The sequence below is a fragment of the Bison bison genome, unplaced genomic scaffold (assembly GCF_000754665.1).
Source record: "Bison bison bison isolate TAMUID 2011002044 unplaced genomic scaffold, Bison_UMD1.0 scf7180017864495, whole genome shotgun sequence".
Classification (NCBI taxonomy): Eukaryota; Metazoa; Chordata; class Mammalia; order Artiodactyla; family Bovidae; genus Bison; species Bison bison.
The window spans coordinates 5,513,416-5,536,309 of NW_011495054.1; the positions used below are offsets into that span (position 1 = coordinate 5,513,416).

At 38.4% G+C, this 22,894-nt stretch overlaps 1 protein-coding gene across 1 annotated transcript in view; it reads left to right on the forward strand.

Annotated features, from left to right (window-relative positions):
- NAA25 (N(alpha)-acetyltransferase 25, NatB auxiliary subunit) overlaps positions 1–22,894 on the forward strand; it is a 66,641-nt gene that overhangs the window by 452 nt on the left and 43,295 nt on the right. The window contains exons 2-9 of the mRNA XM_010828834.1: positions 9,083–9,168; positions 9,612–9,750; positions 13,476–13,594; positions 18,265–18,339; positions 19,435–19,542; positions 19,918–19,996; positions 21,300–21,411; positions 21,954–22,043. Coding sequence (XP_010827136.1) covers positions 9,083–9,168; positions 9,612–9,750; positions 13,476–13,594; positions 18,265–18,339; positions 19,435–19,542; positions 19,918–19,996; positions 21,300–21,411; positions 21,954–22,043 — 808 coding nt within the window. The remainder of the gene's footprint in view (positions 1–9,082; positions 9,169–9,611; positions 9,751–13,475; positions 13,595–18,264; positions 18,340–19,434; positions 19,543–19,917; positions 19,997–21,299; positions 21,412–21,953; positions 22,044–22,894) is intronic.

The following is a 22,894-nucleotide window of genomic DNA, read 5'->3' on the forward strand; positions in this document are numbered from 1 at the left end:
GGAGCGGGGCCTAAAGTGTTGTCTGACTAACTGTGCTTGGCGCACAGGGACAAACAGAGGGCCAGGGAGGGGAAGGGGCTGACGCAAGGTCAACCCATATCGAGTCAGGAGCAGGCCCGGATTTGAGGCTCCCAATACAGAGCCCTTTGGTGGAGGAACAGCTGCTCTGGGCACACGTGGGAAGCGGGGGCGGCGGGGCGGGGGGGTCTTGGGTCCAAAATAGCGGTGAAGCGACTGCAATAGCTGGTGTCGAGGGGCATGCAGGGAGGGCTCTTCCTTCTTGTAGCTTCTCTGGTTTTTCCTTTGCAGCCTGCCTTCCGCGTGCTAAGTGGATCCCCTTTCATAACGCTTACCTCAACCCTCAGGCTTTAAGATCTTGGTGGCATTCTGCTCTTCCAGTTGGGAAAAATCACGTATTTGAGTAAGGGAGAAAAACCTCTTCAGTAATCGAGACGTTCTGTAATTGGACAGTGGTCCCGTCTGTATTTCCTTTCCCCTTAGATGCTTGTGTGGTCTTGGTCTAGTTCATAGTTCTAGTTCATAGTGAGGAAGGCTTCAAGGTCAGTGGTTTTTGCAAAAGGAGGCCTCGTGTTTATAGGGTAGATGTTAGTTAAATGGAGGCTTCTCCGCAAAGCTGAGATGATTTAACTTTTTTGGATGGGGGGAACTTTATGTTTCTGGTACAACTGGTAGTGCTTTTTGTAATTTGTATGATGTTTTGCTCTCGAGTCTTATTTGATTCTAGCAACAGCTTTGTTGATAATAATAATTATTATTATTTAACAGCAATAATAATGTGGATAGTCTGCTAATTATGTCAGTCACTTTCCTTGCCCTTTTATATTTATTATTGTTTGATCTTCACATTTTCTTCTGGGGTGGGTGGTTTTTCCCAGTCCCCTTCTCCCTTCTTCTCCCCCTCTTCTTTCCACAGATGAGGAAACTGGGGGCTTTATTGATGTGTGATTTGTCTAAGGTCACTCACCTAACATGAAACTGGTATCTTGTTTACCCTGTGGACTGTCCTAGACTTACTCTTTTAACCACTGTGTTAGAAATCACCTTAGCTTGCGCTGAAGGCACTGATTTGCCAAAGGTCTCAAAGGTGGAGAGTGGTAGATTTCCATTTTCCCAGGGCTGTAAAGTCTTGTGTCCTCCAGTATACATTTTAAAGGGCAGAGATGAAGTAGACAAGCGTGACTTGAGGGTAAGTGCTGAATCCAGAGTTCACAATTGGTAGCTCATTACTGCTTTATAGCAGCTGCTTGCAGACTTTTTTTTTTAAAGATTGAATATTTTTAAGAATCATTGGATTTCTAAAAATCGTTCTTGAGGACCAAAGATTATGTCTTTGGTGCCCCATAAATTGCTTAGAATTAATAATGTTTTGAACTATCCAATAGGAAAGCTAGTCCCTTTAACATTATTAAACATCAGGCTATGTTAACCAGATACGTAGGTCATATTAAAACTGAAGCCAGAATTATGTAGCTTTTCTTATAGTTACATGGGAAGAAGATTAGAAGATACTTTTTTTAGGAGTTCCAAGGCAATTAATATACACTGGCAGAATTAGGGAAAGAACTGCACTTCTGACTTCTGGACCTTGGGACAGCTTCTGCTTTTGTGTTTAAATACCTTAGTGCCCCTAAACCACTATTGTCCCTTGAATTTATCTCATTAGCTGACACATGAACGAGCTAATGCTTGGTGGTGCTGACCCGCCAGCCCAAAGTTCAGCAACACTCCGCATTGACTGAGTGCTTGTTGGTGTGCTCACTGTCCTGTTCGGGAGGTAAGATTGTTGTGAGCATAGTAGTAAACTGAAGGCCAGAGATGAACTTGCTCAGGGTTGCGGCTAGTGAATTGTGGAGCTGGAATTTGAACGTGGCCATTCTCACTGTAGAGCTCAGCCCTTACTGAGTTTGGATTCTGCAGCCCCACTGCCTTTTGTGCAACATTATTTATATACCCAAGGTTTAGGATTTTACAGCAGTGAGAAACTTTGCCTATGACCTCAGCTTTTGCTGATGCTGTTGAGGGTAGAAGCGGACAGGGTGATTAATTGTGAAATTATGGTAGGTTGAAATTCTGTTTTTGATGTCTCTGTATGTAATAGCTAGTTGTTTAGTCGAATGTTTTTAGAGTGCTTCTCTTTACTCATAAATTGGTAAGTTTGGGTATTGCAGTTTTGGTTTTTGAAAACCATCTTGAGTTTCTCAGAATGCCTACTTTATTGTTGTCTCCTTTCACTAAAATTATTTTCTTGTACTTTGTGGTTCTGAACAGATTTTGTATTCCCATGTGACGTGGTGAGCTCCAGTGCTTGCTTCTACCATTATTATTTTAAAATGTTTTTAGTAGTAAGTGGGTGTGTAGAGTTGGAAGTGATGGTCAGATATGGCACTTAATAAATTTTTATAGGATGCAGGAATTGTAAAATAAAATTAGAGAAGTTTCAAAGAAAAAATACCTCTGTAGTCTTTAGAATACACACATACTTTTATGGCATGAGATCCATTCTAATCTTTGTTACTGAGTTACAGTCTTTTTTTTTTTTGTCTACTTATTTTTAAAATTTTATTGGGGTATAGTTGATTCACAGTGTTGTGTTTGTTTCAGGTGTACAGCAGAGTGACTCAGTGATACATGTCTTCATGCTTTTTTAGTCTTTTCTCATATAGGCTGTCACAGAATGTTGAGTGGAGTTCCCCGTGCTACACAGTAGTCCTTGTTGGCTACTGACTTGCAGTCTTGCTCTAGCCTGAATCATGTGTAACCTGTTTCCTAGCTGTGTTTCCTGAATGATAGTCACTTCTTTGGTGCTTTAGGACATTTCCCTTCCATGTGTGGCCAGACTCCAGGTAATTATTTTGCTATAGTTCGTTATTAAAACTTCCCAAGTCTTCACATGATTATTCTATATATTCTGAACCTTCTGTTGGGTGGTGTTAGCTCAGTGAGTCTTGTCCTGTTTCGCCCCAAGAGTGATAGGGTGTCTTGGTGAGTGAATATTATCTTTTCTTTCTGTAGAAAAGTCACTTGGCACAACCTGTAGTCTTCTGTTCTGAAATCTTGACCTTTTAAAAAGCTCTTAGACTTTGAGATTCTAAAAGCATTTTAAACTTAGAAAGACATGTTAATGCACAGAAAAGTCTTAGAAGCATGCACAGAGTAGAGGGCAGTGGGTGCGTAGGGCAAGATTACAAGACTAATAATTCTTTTCATGTTATACCTATATGAATCACTTTTTTTTTCACTATGACTATTATTTTTATTATGTAAAAATTAACTGAAAAAAGTCCAATTTGATCACAGGAAGCCATCACTAATCATTGCTTCCTTGAATATCCTATTGTGGTCACTTTGTATGTATGTATCTCTTTCTCCCGCATTGTAAAAGGATAAGTCTGAATACCGTGTGAGAAGTAGGTTTAAAAGGGCCAGATGCAGGATGGAAGGCCATCAGTTCGAAGGCATTATTTGTTTTTAAGTTCAGCCTCACCACCCCCCATCTTGCACGTTAGGTATTTAACAAAGGCTTGTTGATTAAAAGAATGTTTCACCTACAATTTGTGTTCTTGGTAAAAGCAAGACTTGTGTTCTCAAGCATTTAGGATTTTTAAGCAAAGGACATTGTAATTTGAAAATGGAGCTTGTCTTTTTCTAAATTTGGAGCAATATCTTGAGTAGTCTCTGAAGTCCTTGTAGGAAGTGAAAACAGTACAGGTTGTCAATTTCAGCTACTCTGGAAGGTTTAAAAGCATTTGCAAGGACACCTAATTTAAAGGCTTTCCTTTTTATTTGTGAGACTGATCCCTTTTCTATTGTCAGTATTCGTAAGTATGATTGGACTTATGATTCTTAAGGATGTTGGTCCCAGGGCCTCTCTACAGGGCCAGTAGACAGTAGGCCTGTATGTGTCAGGGCCTACTGCCGTCTGTCTGCACCTGCAGGGAAGGGGAGCTTCTGTTGGCCGTATTACCCAGGAACGGAGCTAGCTCATTCGTTCAGTAGATTTTGATAGTCTTACCAGTGGTTTAACCCAGTGTTTCCCAGATTTCTATCATTCTTTTATCCAATCTGATGATTTTAGCTATATTATAATATCATCTGTACTATTAATTACTTAATATTTTTCTCTAAGTTGACTGTTAAATTTATTTAAAAATAATTTGTATTATTGGGCTTCCCTGGAGGTTCAGTGGTAAATCATCCACCTGCCAGTTCCGGAGACGCAGGTTTAATCCCTGGGTCAGGAAGATCCACTGGAGGAGGAAATGGCAACCCACTCCAGTATTCTTGCTTGGGAAGTCCCGTGGGCAGAGGAGCCTGACAGACTACAGTCCACAGGGTTACAGAAGAGTTGGACATGACTTAGTGACAGGGCTTCCCTGATAGCTCAGTTGGTAAAGAATGTGCCTGCAATGCAGGAAACCCTGGTTCGATTCCTGGGTTGGGAAGATCCCCTGGGGAGGGAAAGACTACCCACTCCAGTATTCTGGCCTGAAGAATTCATGGACTGTATAGTCCGTGGTGTTGCAAAGAGTTAGACACGACTGAGTGACTTTCATTTCACTTCACTTAGTGACTGCTGCTGCTTCTGCTAAGTCGCTTCAGTTGTGTCCGACTCTGTGCGACCCCACAGACGGCAGCCCACCAGGCTCCTCCGTCCCTGGGATTCTTCAGGCAAGAACACTGGAGTGGGTTGCCATTTCCTTCTCCAATGCATGAAAGTGAAAAGTGAAAGTGAAGTCTCTCAGTCATGTCTGACTCTTAGCGACCCCATGGACTACAGCCTACCAGGCTCCTCTGTCCATGGGATTTTCCAGGTAAGAGTACTGGAGTGGGGTGCCATTGCCTTCTCTGCACTTAGTGACTAAACAACAACAAATCTTTATTGTTACTGTTAGTGGAAAATCTGTCACTTGCCCTGAGAAAGCAAACCATAAGAATAAGTACATACAATGAAAACAAAACAATGTTATTAAAGTCTTAAATTTTTTTTTGTTGAACCAGTGGCATGTAGGATCTTAGTTCCCTAACCAGAAATTGAACCTGTGCCCCCTGCAGTGCAAGCATAGAGTTGACCACTGGCCCGCCGGGGAAGTCCCTTGACTAGTTTCTGATAGTTGTGAAACTCTCAATCTGAGACCTGTTGCTTCTCTGTTTGAAAAAATGGGGGGGGGGACATTAACAAATATTAAAGAAGTGACAGGCAAATGCCAAATTGAGTATCTCCTTAATATAAAGGAAATATTAGAAGTCAGCTTTCTCACTGCGCTATCTAGTACTGCCTACAGAGATCACCTAAAAACAGAGTAGTTGGAGTGATAACTATGCTTTGAAAAACACTGCTTTTAAAAAAAAAAAAGAAAGAAAAACTCTGCTTTAACCGACACGTCATCTTACTTCCTATGCCCGATTTGTGGATGGCTGACTGGCTTACTCTCATTAAGGGAACCATACCAGTCCTCATGGTCAAGCCACAATTACCCTTGAGTAAGCTTTTAAAAAGACTTAAAAAAATAGACTTAGGATATCATTTTTCTTGGCCTTTTTTCACCAAATGCTACATAATTTATATTACAAAGTCAGTGATGTAAAATGGAAATAAACATTTCCCAAAGTCAGTGATGTAAAATGGAAATAAACATTTCCCAAAGACTCAGCAACCAATTAATCAGTAGGCTTCCAGGAAGGGGGAGCCTGACAGCAGGCTGAATGTGGTGGGATGTCTTAGTTAAAATTCTTTTGGGTTCAAGGAGCAGAAACCCTTTGACACAAGCTCAAGTAGAAGGAGGTTGTTTATAAACCCTTGTGGGAGCCTAGGGCAGGAATGCAGTGTTCTGGAGCCTGATGGAAACTGGAAGGCTGTCAAGATCTGAAGCTTCTTTCTCAAACACTTGTCTCTGCTGCTCTTATCTGTTTGTGTCTATTCTTTTCTCTGCTAGGTTCTTCAAGCCTTTTTTTTTTTTAACGTGCTTACTCATCACTTATGCAGGGCCCAAATGCTGGCTGAAGATAAAGTAGGGAGAGGTTGTTTGCTTAATCAGCACTGCCCCCTATCTCCCCCCCCCACCCCCGCATCTATTTTTTGATAAAGATAACTGACATTATTCTTTTATAAATGTTTCATGAATGAAGAGCCAAGAGATTACTCCCTTTTTCACTCCCCATTAACAAATTTGCATCTCCCAAGGCTCCTTCCTGGAGAAGAAATGGCAACCCACTCCAGTGTTCTTGCTTGGAGATTCCCAGGAACAGGGGAGCCTGGTGGGCTACCGTCTATGGGGTCGCACAGAGTCAGACACGACTGAAGTGACTTAGCAGCAAGGCTCCTTCCAGATGGAAATTCTGGACCTGCCCCAGATGATCTCAAACTGGAAGTATTTATTGCCTTCCAAATGGAGTTCTACATAGCTTTCTGACTCTAGGTTTCAGCATTGCAGTTATAGATTACCAGGTTTACCCAGCTTGGGTCAGATGTCCACTCCATTGGGCTTCAGTTACGTGATCTAGACATGCTCATCCAATTCTACCCCTTCAGCAGAGTCTGTGGAAACCATTCCCAGGGAAGAGGGCAAGGGTACAGCATATTAATATATCAGAGCCTTGTCAACAACAGAGAGGAAAAGTTAAATATCCTTGTAGTGCTAACCTCTGGTCTGATCCGTTTACGGGGCGATCCTCAGAGCTGGGGTTTCACCAAAGATACCTATTCTTTGAGAAGGCTTCAAGATGTGGTCCATGAACCTGGAGTCTTACAGGATTGAGTCAGACATAACTTAGAACTCACTCTGCATGAGACCAACACCAGGTTATTAGAGAAGATATCATTTATTGAACTGAAACGTCTCTCAGATATTCTGTAAGGACAAATGGTGGCCTGTCGGCTGAACTAAGAATTTAAGAAAACTGGTATTAGGTATTCAGGCCAAGATTTTGTGTGCTTTTAAATTTCTGTGATTTCGCTCTACCTGAGTATTAAATCTTTGGTCTTTTTTAGATTGTGTTTCCTCCAGAGTAAGTCTTCTTAATCACTGTACCTAGCATTATTGGTGCTCATTGGTATTAAGTGCCTTGAAGAAGGACTAGAGATGAAACTCATGTGTTCTTGTGGTGGTTTTTTAAAAGTTGTGGCAAAGTATTCATTGGAGAAAACTTGAAGCTGTCAGGTAAAATGATAGTGTTTCTGTTATTTGGCCTTGAGCCACCAGGGCCGAATGATTTTGAGTTGTCTTGGCCTCCTCTCTCCCCGTTGCTAACTTGGGACCTTGAGGAGCAAAGAGGGACCAGTTGTAGTGGATGGTGAACTAGCTTGTGTTCAGCCATCTTTCTGTGTTCTGAATCAGCAGCTACCGCCTTATTTCCCATTTATAACACCTCTTACTTTCAAGTTAATCAGCTTTGTTTTCCTAGAGCGGTTTTTCCTATTCACCCACACACCCCGCTCTTCTCCCGGCAGTTTCCCGTGTTACTAACATTTGCACTGGTGTGCGTTTGCTACAGTTGCTGAGCCAATGTAATGTGTTATTGTTAACTCCCTAGTTTACTAGTTTACATTAGAGTTCATTCTGTATGTTGCACTTTCTGTGGGTTTTGACAAATGAAAAATTGACACATACCGTCATTACAGCATCATATAGCTTCACTGCACTGAAAAATCCCTGCTCTCCGATTATTCATCCTTCCCTCGGCTCCTGGCATCCACCGACTGTTCCACTGTGCCTATAATTTTTGCCTTTCTCAGACTGTTATATGCTTGGAATCATATAGTATGTCGCTTTGTCATATTGCCTTCATTCTCTTGGCAGTGTGCATTTAAGAGTCCTCTGTTTTTTTTCCTTTGACTTGCTAGCTTATTTGTTTTTATCACTGAATAATATTTCATTGGATGGATGGATGTACCACAGTTTTTTTATCCATTTGCCTACCAAAGGACACTTTGGTTCCTTTCAAGTTGCGGCAATTACGTACAAAGTTGCTGTAAACATTTATGTGCGGATTTTTGTCTGAAAGTAAGTTTTCATCTCATTTGGGTAGATAACAAGGAGCTGGATCATGTTAGAGTATGTTTAGTTTTTTAAGAAACAGCCTGTCTTCCAAGGTGGCAGTGCCATTTTTGCGTTCCCACCGACAGCCAATAAGAGTTGCTTTTGTTCCCTGTCCTCACCAGCATTTGGTCCATAGATTAACTTGAGTTGTTGGCGTTTTGTCTGTTCCCCTGCTGATTTGGGACCTCGATGAGCCAAGAGGGACCTGGTGGTAGTAGTAGGCTGTAGCCTGGTCAGCGTTCAGTCATCTTCCTGTATATAGAATTCACATCTACCACTGTTGCCCATTTAACACACTTCTCATTTTCTTTTAGATCCTCTCATTTGGAAATTAATCTTTGCTTTTATTCTACTTTTGAATAATAATTGATTGCTTTTCTTCCTTAACAAAATTTTATAGCAAGTCTCCATATTCCTCGAGTTTGGGAATGGATGCATAGGTTAGGGAACTTAGAAGGCAATTTTTCTTCAGAGTCAGTGCTAGTTTCTCTTTCAACTAATGTATATGAAAGAACTGTTTTTCCTACCTTGTCTACTCCTAATATTGTTGGATTTAATTTGCCACCCCTGTTACTGTCTCTCTTTTTTTCCCCCAGCAAATTATTCTTAACTCTGTGGCATAATAAGTACACAGTACACATTTTATTGAGGGAATGTGGTCCATTTGGTAGATTTGAAGTTTGAGTATAATAAACTGTTTTTTTAGATATTTTAATTTTTGTGTGACTAAATCCATTTGTTTGGCATAGGTAAAAATATTAGTGTTATCTGTCATCTAAATGTATTTGGTCTTGAGTCTTCATTAAGGACTAGTATAACTGGATTATATTGCTTTTGGATGAGAAATGACTATAACAAAATATAAGATTGGGTTCTGGACCATCCTGGCTGTTTAGAGTTCATATCACTCCGTGATATTTTTAAATACCATATTAGGACACTTTTTGAAATATCTGATACTAGCCTATGCATTTTTCATATTTGTTGTTGAAGGAATATAATGACCCTAACTTCTGTTTTTATAGATTATCTTGATAATGGTAATAATAAAATGGCAATTCAGCAAGCAGATAAGTTGTTGAAAAAGCATAAAGATCTTCATTGTGCTAAGGTACGTTCATTTGCCTTCGAGTTACTTATATTTGGTGGGTTATATATTGTAATCTTTAAAGGGAAAGGTGTTTCATTAATCTCTTTAGTGCCTGTGTTTTTCAGAGTATTTCTTAGGCCATATATTTTCCTGATCCCTTAAATGCCATAAATAGTATTTAATTAAAAGCTCACTGCTTTTTTCTTTGGACATGACTCCTCTAATTTAATTATTCTGTTTTCACAGGGTCCCTTTAAGGGATGTTGTACGTTTTTTTTGTTTTGCTTTGTGCATTCTTAATATGACTGAAATAGGAAAGAATCTTTATTTGCTGATATTTTTAGTAAAATAGTTGATTTGCAACATAGGCATATCTTATAATTTACCTTGTGCTTTCAAATTGCCTTTCTTTGGTTCACATTTCCTTTTCTGTCCTTTAAAAGCAGTTTTGTCTTTTCTCTCAGGTGTTAAAGGCAATTGGTTTACAGAGAACTGGAAAGCAAGAGGAAGCTTTCATCTTGGCACAGGAGGTGGCCGCTCTTGAACCCACAGATGACAACTCGCTGCAGGCACTGACTATTCTTTACCGGGAGATGCACCGACGTACGTTTCTTTCTTTCCACTGTTTTTAAAACTGTGCTTCATTTTTTGGCTATTTCTGGTTGACTTCTGTATTTGTCTAATTTACTTACCACTTGTGATTTGATGGATGACAGCAAGTAAACTAATGCATTGATCATGGCCTGCAAAGGCTGTGGACAGAGTGGCTATTTTGCTCATATTAGGATCCTTGAATTGGAATGAGGACTTGAATTTTATTTATGACATTTTTATTTGCTAAATGAAAGAGTTGCTTTTTCCGCACTTTAAAAAACATATTTCTCGCTGTGCTGGGTCTTCGTTGCTGCTTCGCTGGCCCTTCTCCAGTTGGGGTGGACGGGGACCGCTCTCTGGTGCAGTGCGCGGGCTTCTCACTTTGGTGGCTTCTCTCGTTGCAGAGCACAGGCTTCAGTACTGCAGCTCCCGGGCTCTAGAGCACAGGCTCGAGCATGTGGCACATGGGCTTAGTTGTTTTGAGGCATGTGGGGTCTTCCCGGATCAGGGGTCAAAACTGGGTCTCCTTATTGGCAGCTGGATTCTTCACCACTGAGCCACCAGGGAAGCCCCTTTTCCCACTTCTTATTATGGAAAATTTCAAACATAGAAACAGAATAACATAATAAACCCCAGTGTGCCCATTACTCACCTTCAGCAATTATTGACACATGGTCAGTTTTAATCTATACCCCTCTGCCTGCCAGATTATTTCTGATGATATCCTAGGTAGCGTACAGTTTCATCTGTAGATAAGGTTTTTCCTTGTTGATTTCTTAAATGTTTTGTTATGAGATACATATCTTTAATAATACATGTTATAGAAGAGTATGTTTTATGTAACACACTAGAACATTTGATGTGAGGTAAATGAACATTCATAAACCTACCACCCAGCTTAAGAAATCGAGCATTATTAGTATAGGCATACCTTGGATATATCCTGGGTTTGGTTTCACATTAGAGTGAATATTGCAATAAAGTGAGTCACATGAATTTTTCCCCCAGTTCTCTCAACCTTGATGGAATTAAAGAGAGTTAGGGTCTTCTTCTGGGTTAGGCTTTGGCTTAAAGGAATATCATGGCTGGTTTGATTGTCTACCCGGATCACTAAAACCATGTCAGCAGTAAGGCTGTTTGACTTTCTTATCATGTATATGTTCACTGGAATAATACTTTTTTTTAGGGGAGGGCTGCACCTCTTGGCTTGTAGGATCTGATTCCCCATCCAGGGAATTCCCTGGAGTAGTACTTTTAACTTCCTTCAAGAACTTTTCTGTGCATTTACAACTTGGCTAACTGGCACAGGAGGCCTACCTTTCAGCCTGTCTTGGCTTTCTACATGCCTTTCTCACTAAGCTTAGTCATTTCTAGCTTTTGATTTAAAGTGCCAGTCATGTGACTCTTCCTTTCACTAGAGGCTGTTGTAGGGTTATTAACTGGCCTCATTTCAATATTGTGTCTAAAAGAATAGGGAGGCCTGAGGAGAGGGAGATAGATAGGAACAGCTAGATAATGGAGCAGTCAGAACACAACAAACATTTGTTGATTAAGTTCAAGGTCTTATATGGGTATGATATGTGGTGCTCTCAAACAATTCCAGTAGTAACTTCAAAGGCCACTGGTTGAACTTGCCTAGTTGTCCAGTGGTTAAGAATCTGTCTGCCAATGCATGGGTCGCAAGTTTGATCCTCGGTTTGGGAAGATTCCACATGCTGCGGGCAACTAAGCTTGTGTGCCTTAGAGCTGGTGCTTTGCAATTGGAGAAGCCACCACAATGAGGAGCCCATGAACCGCAACTAGAGAGTAGCTCTCACTCCCCACTACTAAAGAAAGCCCATGATCAGCAACAAAGACCCAGCACAGCCAAATAAATGAATAGATTTAAAAAAAATCACTGGTCATAAATCACCATAACTTTATAATAACGAAAAAGTTTGAAATATTGTAAGAATTACCAAAAATGTAACACAGTGACACAAAGGGAGCAAATGCTGTTGGAAAAATGATAGATTTGTTTAGACACAGGGTTGCTGCAAAACCCTCAATGTGTAAAACACACAGTATCTGCAAATCACAGTAAAGGGAAGTGCAATAAAAAAATGAGGCATGCCTGCGATTAGAGGACTTCCTGTCTGTCCTTTGTCAATCTCATTTCCCCTTTAACTTTGTAAGAGGGATTTGCTATCCTGAATATTTTTTTAAATTCTCTTGCTTTTCTTTAAAAATATTTTCACATTTGTTTTTCTAAGCAATACATTGTTAGTTTTGCTTATTCTTGGACTTAATGTAAATGGCCTCATACTGTACATCTTCTGTAACTTGCACTTTTCACCTAATATCCAAGTGCTTGTAGTTAATTCACACTCTCTGCCACAAAATACTTTTTTGGGTGAGTACACTAGAATCTAGGAATGGAGGTGTTAGGTCATAGGGTGTAGGTTCAGCTTAAAGATAAACATGATGTCAGCTTGCTTCTAAATTTACCCTCCCTCTAGCAGTGTATAAGAGTTCTAGTTGCTTCACATCTTTGTCATTGGTGTTCTTAGACTTAAAAATTTTTTGCCATCAAACCATCATGTTGTGCTCCTAAAAATATACAGTTTTTGTCAATTATTTCTCAGTAAAACTGGAAAAAAAACAATTTTTTTGCCAACCTAGCAGGCAGAAAATGTTATTTTATAGTTTAGTTTTGTTTTTCATTCTTATAAAAGATTAAAACTTAAGAATTGAGGTATATCTGATTATTTAGGAATTATGTCAGTTTAGTGCTATGAATTCTCTCCTAGCGTTAAAAAAAAAAAATTATCCTACAAGTATTGGTTGAAAGTTTTTCTATGACAAGTAGTGTACTAGAATCATAAAGGAAAGGTATTCTTTCTGCTTTCATGTTACTCATAGTTTATAAGGAAAAATAGATCAATAGATAGTATATTACATTATATATTAATACATTGTATAAGAAAGTTATTTAAAAGATTTAAAAGTGGCAGAAGGAAGCAGTGATCAAACTGAGGTGGAGGAGCAGAGATGGTGTCAGGAAGGGATTACATTTGAACTTGCATAGTTTCTGGCAGCGTGCATGGATGTGCGTGTGCTACGTCTTCTCTGACTCTTTATGACCCCATCAACTGTAGCCCCCCAGGCTCCTCTGTCCATGGAATTTTCCAGGCAACAGTACTGGAGCAGGTTGCCATTTGCTTCTCCAGAGGATCTTCCCTACCCAGGGATCAAACACACATCTCCTGCCTTGGCAAGTGGATTCTTTACTGCTGTGCCCCCTGGGAAGCCCTGTTCCTGGCAAGAGGGGATTACATTTGAACTGGGTCTTAGGTGATGTTCTCTCAGTAGAAAAGAGAGGAAAGGGGAATCCAGGCAGGGGAAACAATGTGACTTCATGGAGATACGATACAGCACAGGGAATCTCGTGGAACTACAGATATTTTGATGTAGCTGGAGCATAAAGTGTCAGGCGGAAGGAATTTGGAAGAAGACAGAAAGGCTAGATAGATCCTGGAGAGTCTTATATGTTATAAATGTCATTGGGGGCTGACCTAGTCCATTCTTTATTGAAAACACCTGAGCAAGGGAAGAGTAATGATCAGGTGAGGCAAAGCAGATAGTTCTTTTTCTTTAATGATAGGAGACATCTGTTTCCTCCAAATAGGAAAAAAACATTACTGCTAAGATTTGTTAGACATCAGTAATTAAAATCCTGTTTCTCTTTGTCTTAGCGGAGTTAGTCACAAAACTTTATGAGGCAGCTGTGAAGAAAGTTCCCAATAGTGAGGAGTATCACTCTCACCTCTTCATGGCCTATGCCAGAGTGGGCGAATACAAGAAAATGCAACAGGTAACTTGATACCCAAGCCTCCTGGGCTGTGGGATTTTCACGGAAAGCCTTTTTGCTGTGGTTTAACTGCACTTGTGTACGTGTGTGTGTCTGCACGTGTATGCTTGCATACATGTATAGGAGTCAGTCTATGTATTTGTGTGTGTGGATCAACCAGATATTTGTGTGTTTTAAAGATGAACCAACTATTCAGATTCTTTAACTGATTTATTTGGGAAACGTGATTGTTCTTTTGTGGCCTAATGTATGTTTTGTTTGCTTCTAGTAAGAACAATCTAAAGGACAACCCTTAGATTGTCCCACTGCATCAGATCTCTGGTATATTTTCAGAAAATGGGCAGAAATCCCAGAGCAATAACTGAACAGACTAGAAAAATTAGCTTTAAAAGTTTACATCTATTTTGTAAATTCAACTGTGTATATAGCCTGCTAAGATTTTTAAATCCACAGGCGGGGTAACAAATCCCTGTTGCTTGGGATGCGTTTTTTTTTCCCCCTGGATGTAGCTTCTCCTTCTCTGCTAGTTAGCACATTTTTCGTGTTCCTTGTATACGTATGAAGGTGCCTCATTTGGATACATTGGGGCTGATACGTGAGTAAAACTGGCTTCCCAGAGAAATGAAATTTGCCCAGTTAAGCTCATAAAGGGTTATGATGTCAAGCTAGAATTTTTTAAAGAAATGCTTTGTGGATATAATATGTTTTGAAGGCAGATATTTCCTACTTGGGTTTTTATTTGGTCTTATTTACTTGAAATATCAGGCTTCCCAAGTGGCTCGGTGGTAAAGAACCTGCCTGCCAATGCAGGATCTCCTGCAGGAGACGCTGGTTTGATCCCTGGTCAGGAAGATCCTCTGGAGAAGGAAATGGCAACCCACTTCAGTATTCTTGCCTAGAGAATCCCATGGACAGAAGAGCCTGGTGGGCTATAGTCCATGGGGTTGCAAAAGAGCTGGACACAACCCGAGCAACTAACACTTTCACTTGGTATCAAACTGTAACACTAGATAAACAGGGAAGGTGGAAGATACTGTATTAAGATACATCCTTTAAATATCTATCTTTATATTCACCTTGGCAAGTTTTTAACCTGGAAGAATTTTGGGGGGCCCAAATATAATTCTTTGAAGAAATTTTATCATTTTTATTTATTGTTGGACTATATTCTCAGGAAAAGTATTCAGAAATTATAATTTTTCTTCTGTTGTAAAATGGGTGTATTTTTAAAATTGGTAACACTAACATATACATGTAAATCTTAGTATCATTTTTACTTCTAGGAATATGTTTTAAGTAAAGCATATTAAATACACATTAATATGGATGCAGATAAAGAAATTACAGTTCACCTATGTGGTAGAAAAACTGCAACACCTCATTCTCACTCCCTGCACCCATGCGTGGTACTGTGTGTCTTTATTTGTTCACATAGAAAGATATCCCAGTAGTGATTGAAGAGAGCAGGTTGTAAAATGGCCTTCTCCCACTCCTCTCCCATCCACCCCTCCTTAATAAAAGATATTAGATGTATGTACTGAAATATTGCCAGGGTATAGGGCTGTGGATACTTTCCAACTTACTTTCTGTTCTTTGTTTTTTTAAAAAGCTTTTGTTAATTTTATGATCCCACAAAATACATTTTTGAAATATATATTTTATAAAATATAAATACATAAAATAAAAAGTAGAAGTTCATGCAATGGCAATATTAAGGTAAATTTTGAGAAAAGGAAAAAATAATCTGCCACTTGATCATCTTTTATTTGTGTACGGTTTAACTTGTTGCCAGAGATATGTATAATTTTTCAGCTTGCTTTTTGGAGATTGTTGCTTTGACTTGGCTTAGTAGTTACAGCTTCTCAATGTTTTAACCATAGCTTGCTTTTGCATTGTCTTAGTCTAATGTATTGGAAGAATGGAGTCCTCTAGTGTTAAATGTCTTAGAATGGAGTTTCTTAGTTCTTATTCTACCTTTGTTGCTGCTCAAGGTAATCACAGTTCTCAGCTCGTATGTATGCTTATTTTGAAATGGTATGTCCGTCTGGGGTAATAGGTATTTTATAAATTACATGCTGTGTTTCTTAAAAGTAAGGGTTTTTGTTCACTACTGAATCCTTAGTTCCTAGAATAACATATGCTAAATATTTGTTAAATAATGAGCAATTTGCATAAACTGGTTTAGGTAAGAGGGAGGGAAGCCAGGGAATCAAAGTTTAAGGATTTCTGCCCCACAGATATCTCCAGCAGGTAATATTTAAAGCCACCTTGAATGAAGAGTTGCTAGTTATTCATATGATAGATGACTAGACTTTCTTTTTCTGTTAGTAACATTCCTATTCTCTGAGTCACCAATTTGTGGCCGCGTTTTTCCAGCTTCTCTGTGGTTGGAAATTCTCTGTAGCAACAGAATGCTAGCACCTCTAAGACAGTAGGGTATAGGCATGAAATTTTTCTTTTATGTTAGAAATTCATATTAATATTCCTTTTTATTTCTGTATGTCATTATAAAATGTTTTCCTTACCCAAATTATCGAAAAAAAATTTTTTTTTAATGCTTTCCACTTCATTTCTCCAGTTTGGTATTAGAAACAGGGACCTCAAGCCATCCTGGACTCTCCTCCTTATCCTCTATGTCCGTTTTGTCTCCAGAGTCTTTTTTTTTTTTTTTTTTTAGTTTTTTATTGACATATAGTTAGTTGCTTTGCAATATTGTGTCAGTGTCTACTGTATAGCAAGATGAATCAGCCACACATACAGATATATCCCCTCCCTTTTGGTGTTTCACCATCTAGATCATCTTGATTCTGCCTCCAAGGTGTTTTTGAGGTTTCTCTCTCTCTCTCTCTCTCCGTTTTTTTTTTTTTTTGGCCACAGGGCTTGTAGGATCTTACTTCCCGACCAGGGATCATCCCATCCCCCAGCAATAAGAGCATAGAGTCCTGACCTCTGGGCAGCCAGAGAATTCCCTGTTTCATATACCGATTCTCGGTTTAGTTCTTCCTTGCCTCCCCTGTTCTTTCTCCCTATTTTCTTTCTTCACCGTACTGCTAAAACACTCTTTTTGGAGGAGTATAGATTTATACAATGTCACAGTGTTACTCTATGTAGCTTCCTTTTTGAATGCCTTAATAACAAAGGTACCTCTGTCTACCTCTTAGCCCTTTTCCCTTCTACTGCTCTTAATTTTTTGCTTCTGCTAGATGTCCTACTTGTTCTTGTCAGCGTGTCTTTTCTTTAATGTTTTTGTTTAGTTATTCATTTTGCTTCTACTAAGAAGTTGATTCACTCACTTATCCATTCACTCCAAATGATTATATGTATTTTTACCGCCACATCTTTGCTTTTAGACATTGTGTTTGACCTTCAAGTTCCATCTGAAAGACTGCTACTTTGGAGAAGGCTCTTCTCTGCTTTTCCTTAAAAAAATAAAAAGGAATAAACAAACTTATTAACCTTGCTTTCCTTGGAAACACCCTGTTGTTGTTTAGTCACCAAGTCATGTCCAACTCTTACAAAATCCCATGGACTGTAGCCTGCCAGGCTCCTCTGTCCATGGGATTTCCCAGGAAAGACTACTGGAGTGGGGTGCCATTTCTTCCTCCAAGGGATCTTCCTGACCCAGGGGCGAAGTCTGCGTTTCCTGCATAGCAGGCGAATTCTTTTACTGCTCCACCACCTGGCAAGCCCCTGGAAACACCCTAGCATGGTGTTTCTGTATAGGATATTTTTTTTGTTTGTGATTGTTTTTTCGGTGGCTTGTGGGATCTTATTAGTTCCCCGACCAGGGATCAGACCCCACCCCCAGTAGTGAAGTGCTGAGTCCTAACCACTGGACTGCCAGGGACTTTCCCCTGTAGGATGTTTGTTTTTATTGCCAAGAATATTTTTAGTTGTCTGAATATTGCTCTTTCCACCTAGCTTTTAAGTGCCTTGGGGATCAGGACTCAATCTTTGTATTCTTGGCAGGAATAGACGTTTCCTTCCACTTAATGTAATAGGGGCTCCATGTGTTTTTTTCAATAGTGACTATGATAATTAGCTGACAGAGTTCTTAGCATTGATTACTAATTGGGCAATTATGGACAGATTCTCAGTTTTACATAAATAGATTTTTGCTCCTTTATGCCATGTTTCTGCTTTTAAGTATTTGAGTATTATACATTATACAATGAAGGGGTTCAATTCTAATTAATGGTATCTTGAAAGAACTTGAATGTTTTCCTAAGAATTATTTTTTGAATACTGTCATAGTAATTTTGTCTAACTTTGAAGTTTAAATATGCTGTATTTTTTTATTTTACTCTAATTGATTAGTGCAGTGGCTTCAGTAAAGTTTGTTTATTGATATATAGTCATAAGCCACATTTGTTTTTGCTTGGTAGTCTATGAGAACTATATTGGAATGCAGTGTTCTCTAGGAACACTGGGCTTCAGTTTGAGAAAATGTGCTTTAAAAGGTGAAATATCATTCCTGATCTTGTAAAAATTTGCCATTTTGATTACCTCTCTTATTAGCCTATAGAGCATATCCATCAAGTTACTAGGCACTTACAGTAACTGGCATATGTAAACATGTGGTTATTTTCCTTGGAAACTTCTTGCCACATATCATTAACTGCTCTCTGTCTGATGTTTTCTAAACAAAATATTTATGGCTCTCTGTCTTTCAGGCTGGCATGGCTCTATATAAGATTGTCCCCAAAAACCCTTACTACTTTTGGTCTGTGATGAGCTTAATTATGCAAGTGAGTATGGCCTTCAGAATGGGATTGAGATTTGTTTTTATTTTTGTGTACAGTAATTGTCCTTAATGTGTCCTCTGAACATCTTGGGTGATGTGTTGCAGCATGTGTCAAACAGGGACTTGATACACTGTCAGCTGATTTTTTTGAATTGAGTTTTGATATTCTTTATGAGTTGATATATTGGTTTATTTGTGTGTAATACACAGTGTATTTCCCCTTAACATTGGATCTATTACTAGGTTGCTTGATCAAGTATGAGCCCGGAAATGTTTGATATTGTTGGTTAGTGAACAGATCGCTGAACTGGGTGACCTTGTTTTGTCACTTCTTTTTGAGCCTCAGCCTGCTCTTTTGCCTGATGGAGATGCTTATCTCCCAGAGCCACAGTGAGGACCAAAATGAGATATTGTGTATGAGAGGAACCGGGAGGAAGGTGTTAAAATGTAGCAGTTTAGAACAGAGAGGCTCAGACTAGTCTGCTTTTCAAATACTGGCTTTATCCCATGTCTTGAGCTGTTGGGAAATCTTTTTAACCTTAGTTTATCTATAAAATAAGCATAATAACTACTCTGAAAGGTTGTTTACAGGAGGCAAATGAGCTCGGGGCAGAATCTTTGGCAATGTTAAAATGATTAATATCATGTGTCGATTTTAATGATCAGTCTGAGGCAACTGTAGCTGTTAAGTAAGCCATGCTATAAATAGAAGAAATTGGCATTTCCTTATAATATGTGAACATCTCAAGAAGACATCGCAAAAGCTTTTCTCTTCAAATGCTTGGTACCGTTTATCTATAATAAACAGTATAAACATAACCCCCTTAATATATTTCAAGAAAAATGTTTGAATGACCTATTTAAAAGTTAGGTCATATTGTAGAAACAGTTTCAAGAATGTGTAAGATAATCTTAAGAAATCTCTTGTAAAGCAAACCATCTCTAATGTATCTTCTTGGTAAATTCAAATTAGGTTTGATATTTGACATAGTGGTTTGTTAATTATGGGCCAGAGTCACAATAATAGTCTGCCTGGCGATAATATAAATAGTGCAAACAGGGAAGAAATTAGAATGAAATATGTATCTTTCTCCTCCAGTCTATATCAGCACAGGATGAAAACCTTTCAAAAACAATGTTTCTGCCCCTGGCTGAGAGAATGGTAGAAAAAATGGTGAAAGAGGACAAGATAGAAGCAGAGGCTGAAGTGAGTAATTTAAACCCCACTTTTGTATTTGCATGTTTTTGATACTTTTACAACATTATGAATTGTTGCTTTATTCCCTTTAGAGAACTAGTTCCTCACTCTTGTCTTTGGTGTAAATGTGAAACTGTGGAATTCCCCAGCCCAGGTGTGGTGAATGAAGGAGCTGTTGTTTCTTGCGTGCTTCGAGCAAGTGTTCTCGGTTGAGATATACACAGATAGGGGAGATACTGCTGCCTGATTCTCACTGTTAATTTCATCTTATTTGAAGATAGTGTTCTTTTCTATTAGACAGCTTTTAAAAAATATATAAATGACATATCTCTTTATTAATGAAAAGTTTCAGTGGTTACACTTTTTGTTTGTTTTTTCTATAAGGTTGAACTTTATTATATGATCCTGGAACGTTTGGGAAAGTACCAGGAAGCCTTGGATGTTATCAGAGGAAAATTAGGAGGTAATTGAGGGCCTGTTTCTTTACATACTTACCCATCTATATTATCAAACTTTTTGTTTTTCAGTTAGATAAAACATACCCTAACAATTTTTTATTTAGCCATGAGGGAGCATAATTATTTTTTCAATTGTTTAAAAATCATTAATGTTTTCTTCTCTGTGCTGCTTTTCCTTAGTCTTTCCCTATTTCTAAAAATTTGGTTAATCTTCTTATTGATTTGCAAGCGCACTTTACGTGTTAAAGAAGTTAGAGCTCTTTTCTGTTGTTGTGAAAATACTTTTTTCCTTTTTGTTGGAAAATTTATTTGTATGAACTTCATGGATGGTGTTAACTATTTCTCTGGTTTTAGACATTTATAACAATTTGTTTCCTAAATATTTACACATCTTTGATTTCCTTAGGAGAAATTCATGGGAATGCAGTTATCGTTTTGACAACTCTGTTTTTTAATTGTGACTTTATGGTCAGTTTCTTTTATGGCCTCATAACTCTCATTAGGTCCAGCCATGAAAAAGATTTTGTTTCATACAACAATAATGTATCCTTTACTAAAACCACATCAGTAACTGATAGTTTTAACTATTTTAATTCTGTAAAATGTAGGAAGAGTTTTGTTTTTATTTTTAATGTTACTTTCTAACTTTGGCCTCCTTGCAGGTGAGTAGAAGTCAACTTTGTATTTTTATTCAGTTAGGTTGTAGTTCTATGGATAGTTAAAGTTTAAATTTTCTATAGAAAATTCATAATGTAATTGTTGGCATCCTTAATCTGCTAAACTGTTTTAAAAGAACAGGGCAGATGTAATTTGATCAGAAATTTATTTATTTATTTTTTTTTGGTCAGAAATTTAATCCTAGTTTTTTTGTTCCCAGCTGTCAGAAGAATTTGATTCATTTCTTTTCATCTTCCTCCTAACATCTCCCCTTTCTCATCTTGTTCAAGGCCAAGCTTATTCAGTGTTTTGAAAGTGTGTGGATGGTCAGTCTATGGTCTAAATATATAGTCCTCAGATACTCTTGGGATTTTATGTGTATCCCATATACTAGATCTTCAACTCTATATGTTTTGGATCCTTTTATTTTATAGGAAAACAGGATTTAAAAGTTTACATCAGAAATATACTATTTTTCTTTTCAGGAAAATAACCTGTATGAGATAGAACTTTGTATCTAACGGTGATCCCATTTTCTGAGAGAGTGAATTTTAAGAACATGTGACAATTTCCTTATTGTATTTGGACTTTGTTCTGATTTCTGAGTGAAAATGAAACCAGCTTACTAGCTTTTATTGCTTTTAATTGTAGAGAAGTTGACAAGTGAGATTCAGAGTCGGGAAAATAAATGCATGGCTATGTATAAGAAACTGAGCAGGTGGCCAGAGTGTAACGCCCTTTCTCGGCGCCTCTTACTGAAAAAGTAAGTAGATGCTTCTTGGACTATGAGAATAGAGTGGGGCTTTTTGATTTTTTTGGACTATATCTTTTGAGATTTCTGGGCATAAAGTGAAGTCCTTTAGTTGTGTGTCCTGGATATTTTTTAAAAGTTTTTGATGAGCCTTCATCTTTCAGTAAAGAGGTATAGTGAAACTTTTGCGACCAGGATGCTGAGTATTCAGAATGAATGCTGAAATTTCATTAATTTGTCAAACTAAGTATTGGTCTCCCCCCAGCCCACCTAGGAAGCACTGATGTGGCGGGTTTTCTATAAAAAAATATTAGGTTTTTAGACCTGGTTATTTTATTGAAGGAAAAAATAGCTTCTTAGAAGTGTTTGACCTTGAAAATATCTTTGGAGTTGCTGCCCTTTTAGGGCTCTAGAAGAAACCCAGAGGGAAGATTGGATTTCTCCTAATGAAGACTAAAATATCACTTAGAAAATAAGTTGAGTATCATGGTTCCTCAGGCAGATTTGTCACAACTTGGGTTTAATCCTGTGTGCACCATTCAATCTGATTTTAGCTCAGATGACTGGCAGTTCTATCTGACTTATTTCGATTCTGTCTTTCGACTGATTGAAGAGGCCTGGACTCCTCCTGCTGAAGGTGAACAGTAAGTTGTCTCTTCTCCTGAATTACAGCACTTTTTAATATGTTGTAGTAAAAAGATGATCTTCTCAGGTGGCTCAGAGGTTAAAGCGTCTACCTGGAATGAGGGAGACCCGGCTTCAATCCCTGGGTTGGGAAGATCCCCTGGAGAAGGCACTGGCAACCCACTCCAGTACTCTTGCCTGGAGAATCCCTTGAGGGTGGAGCCTGGTAGGCTACAGTCCATGGGGTCACAGAGTCAGACACGACTGAGCGACTTCACTTTCCTTATAAGCCTAATTGAATTCTGTCTCAATAATGTATCTCTTTCAAAGAAAGATTTTTTTTCCATTTTAAAATTTTAAAATAAATACATGTCCATTGTAAAAATCCTAAATTAGGACAGAAATGTATGGTGTGAAAAAAATGTTAGTTCCTAGACCCTGTCACCCCAGGATGTTTTTTTCCCCAGTTTTATTGAGATATGATTGACAGAAATTACTCTTGATAATAGTTTGATATCTTCCACATTTATTTGAAAAAGACTTTGGTGTCTTCCAAATGTATTTATATTATGCATATACTAACATAACTATTCTTATTTAACATAAAAATGAAATTCTTTTAGATGTAATGATTTACAACTTGATATTCTCCCGCCTTAAAATGTATCTTGGGCGTCTTTCCATATATAGTAAACACAGATTTGATTAATTCTTTTTAGTGACTTAAGAGAACTCCGTTTTAGAAATGTACAAAATTCATTCAATCTGTCTCCTGTTGATGGGTACTTGTATTGTTGCCGATTCCTGTTTTGGGGACTATTACAGACAGTATTCATAAATAGGATCTTTTAAAAAAGTGAATAAGGAAATA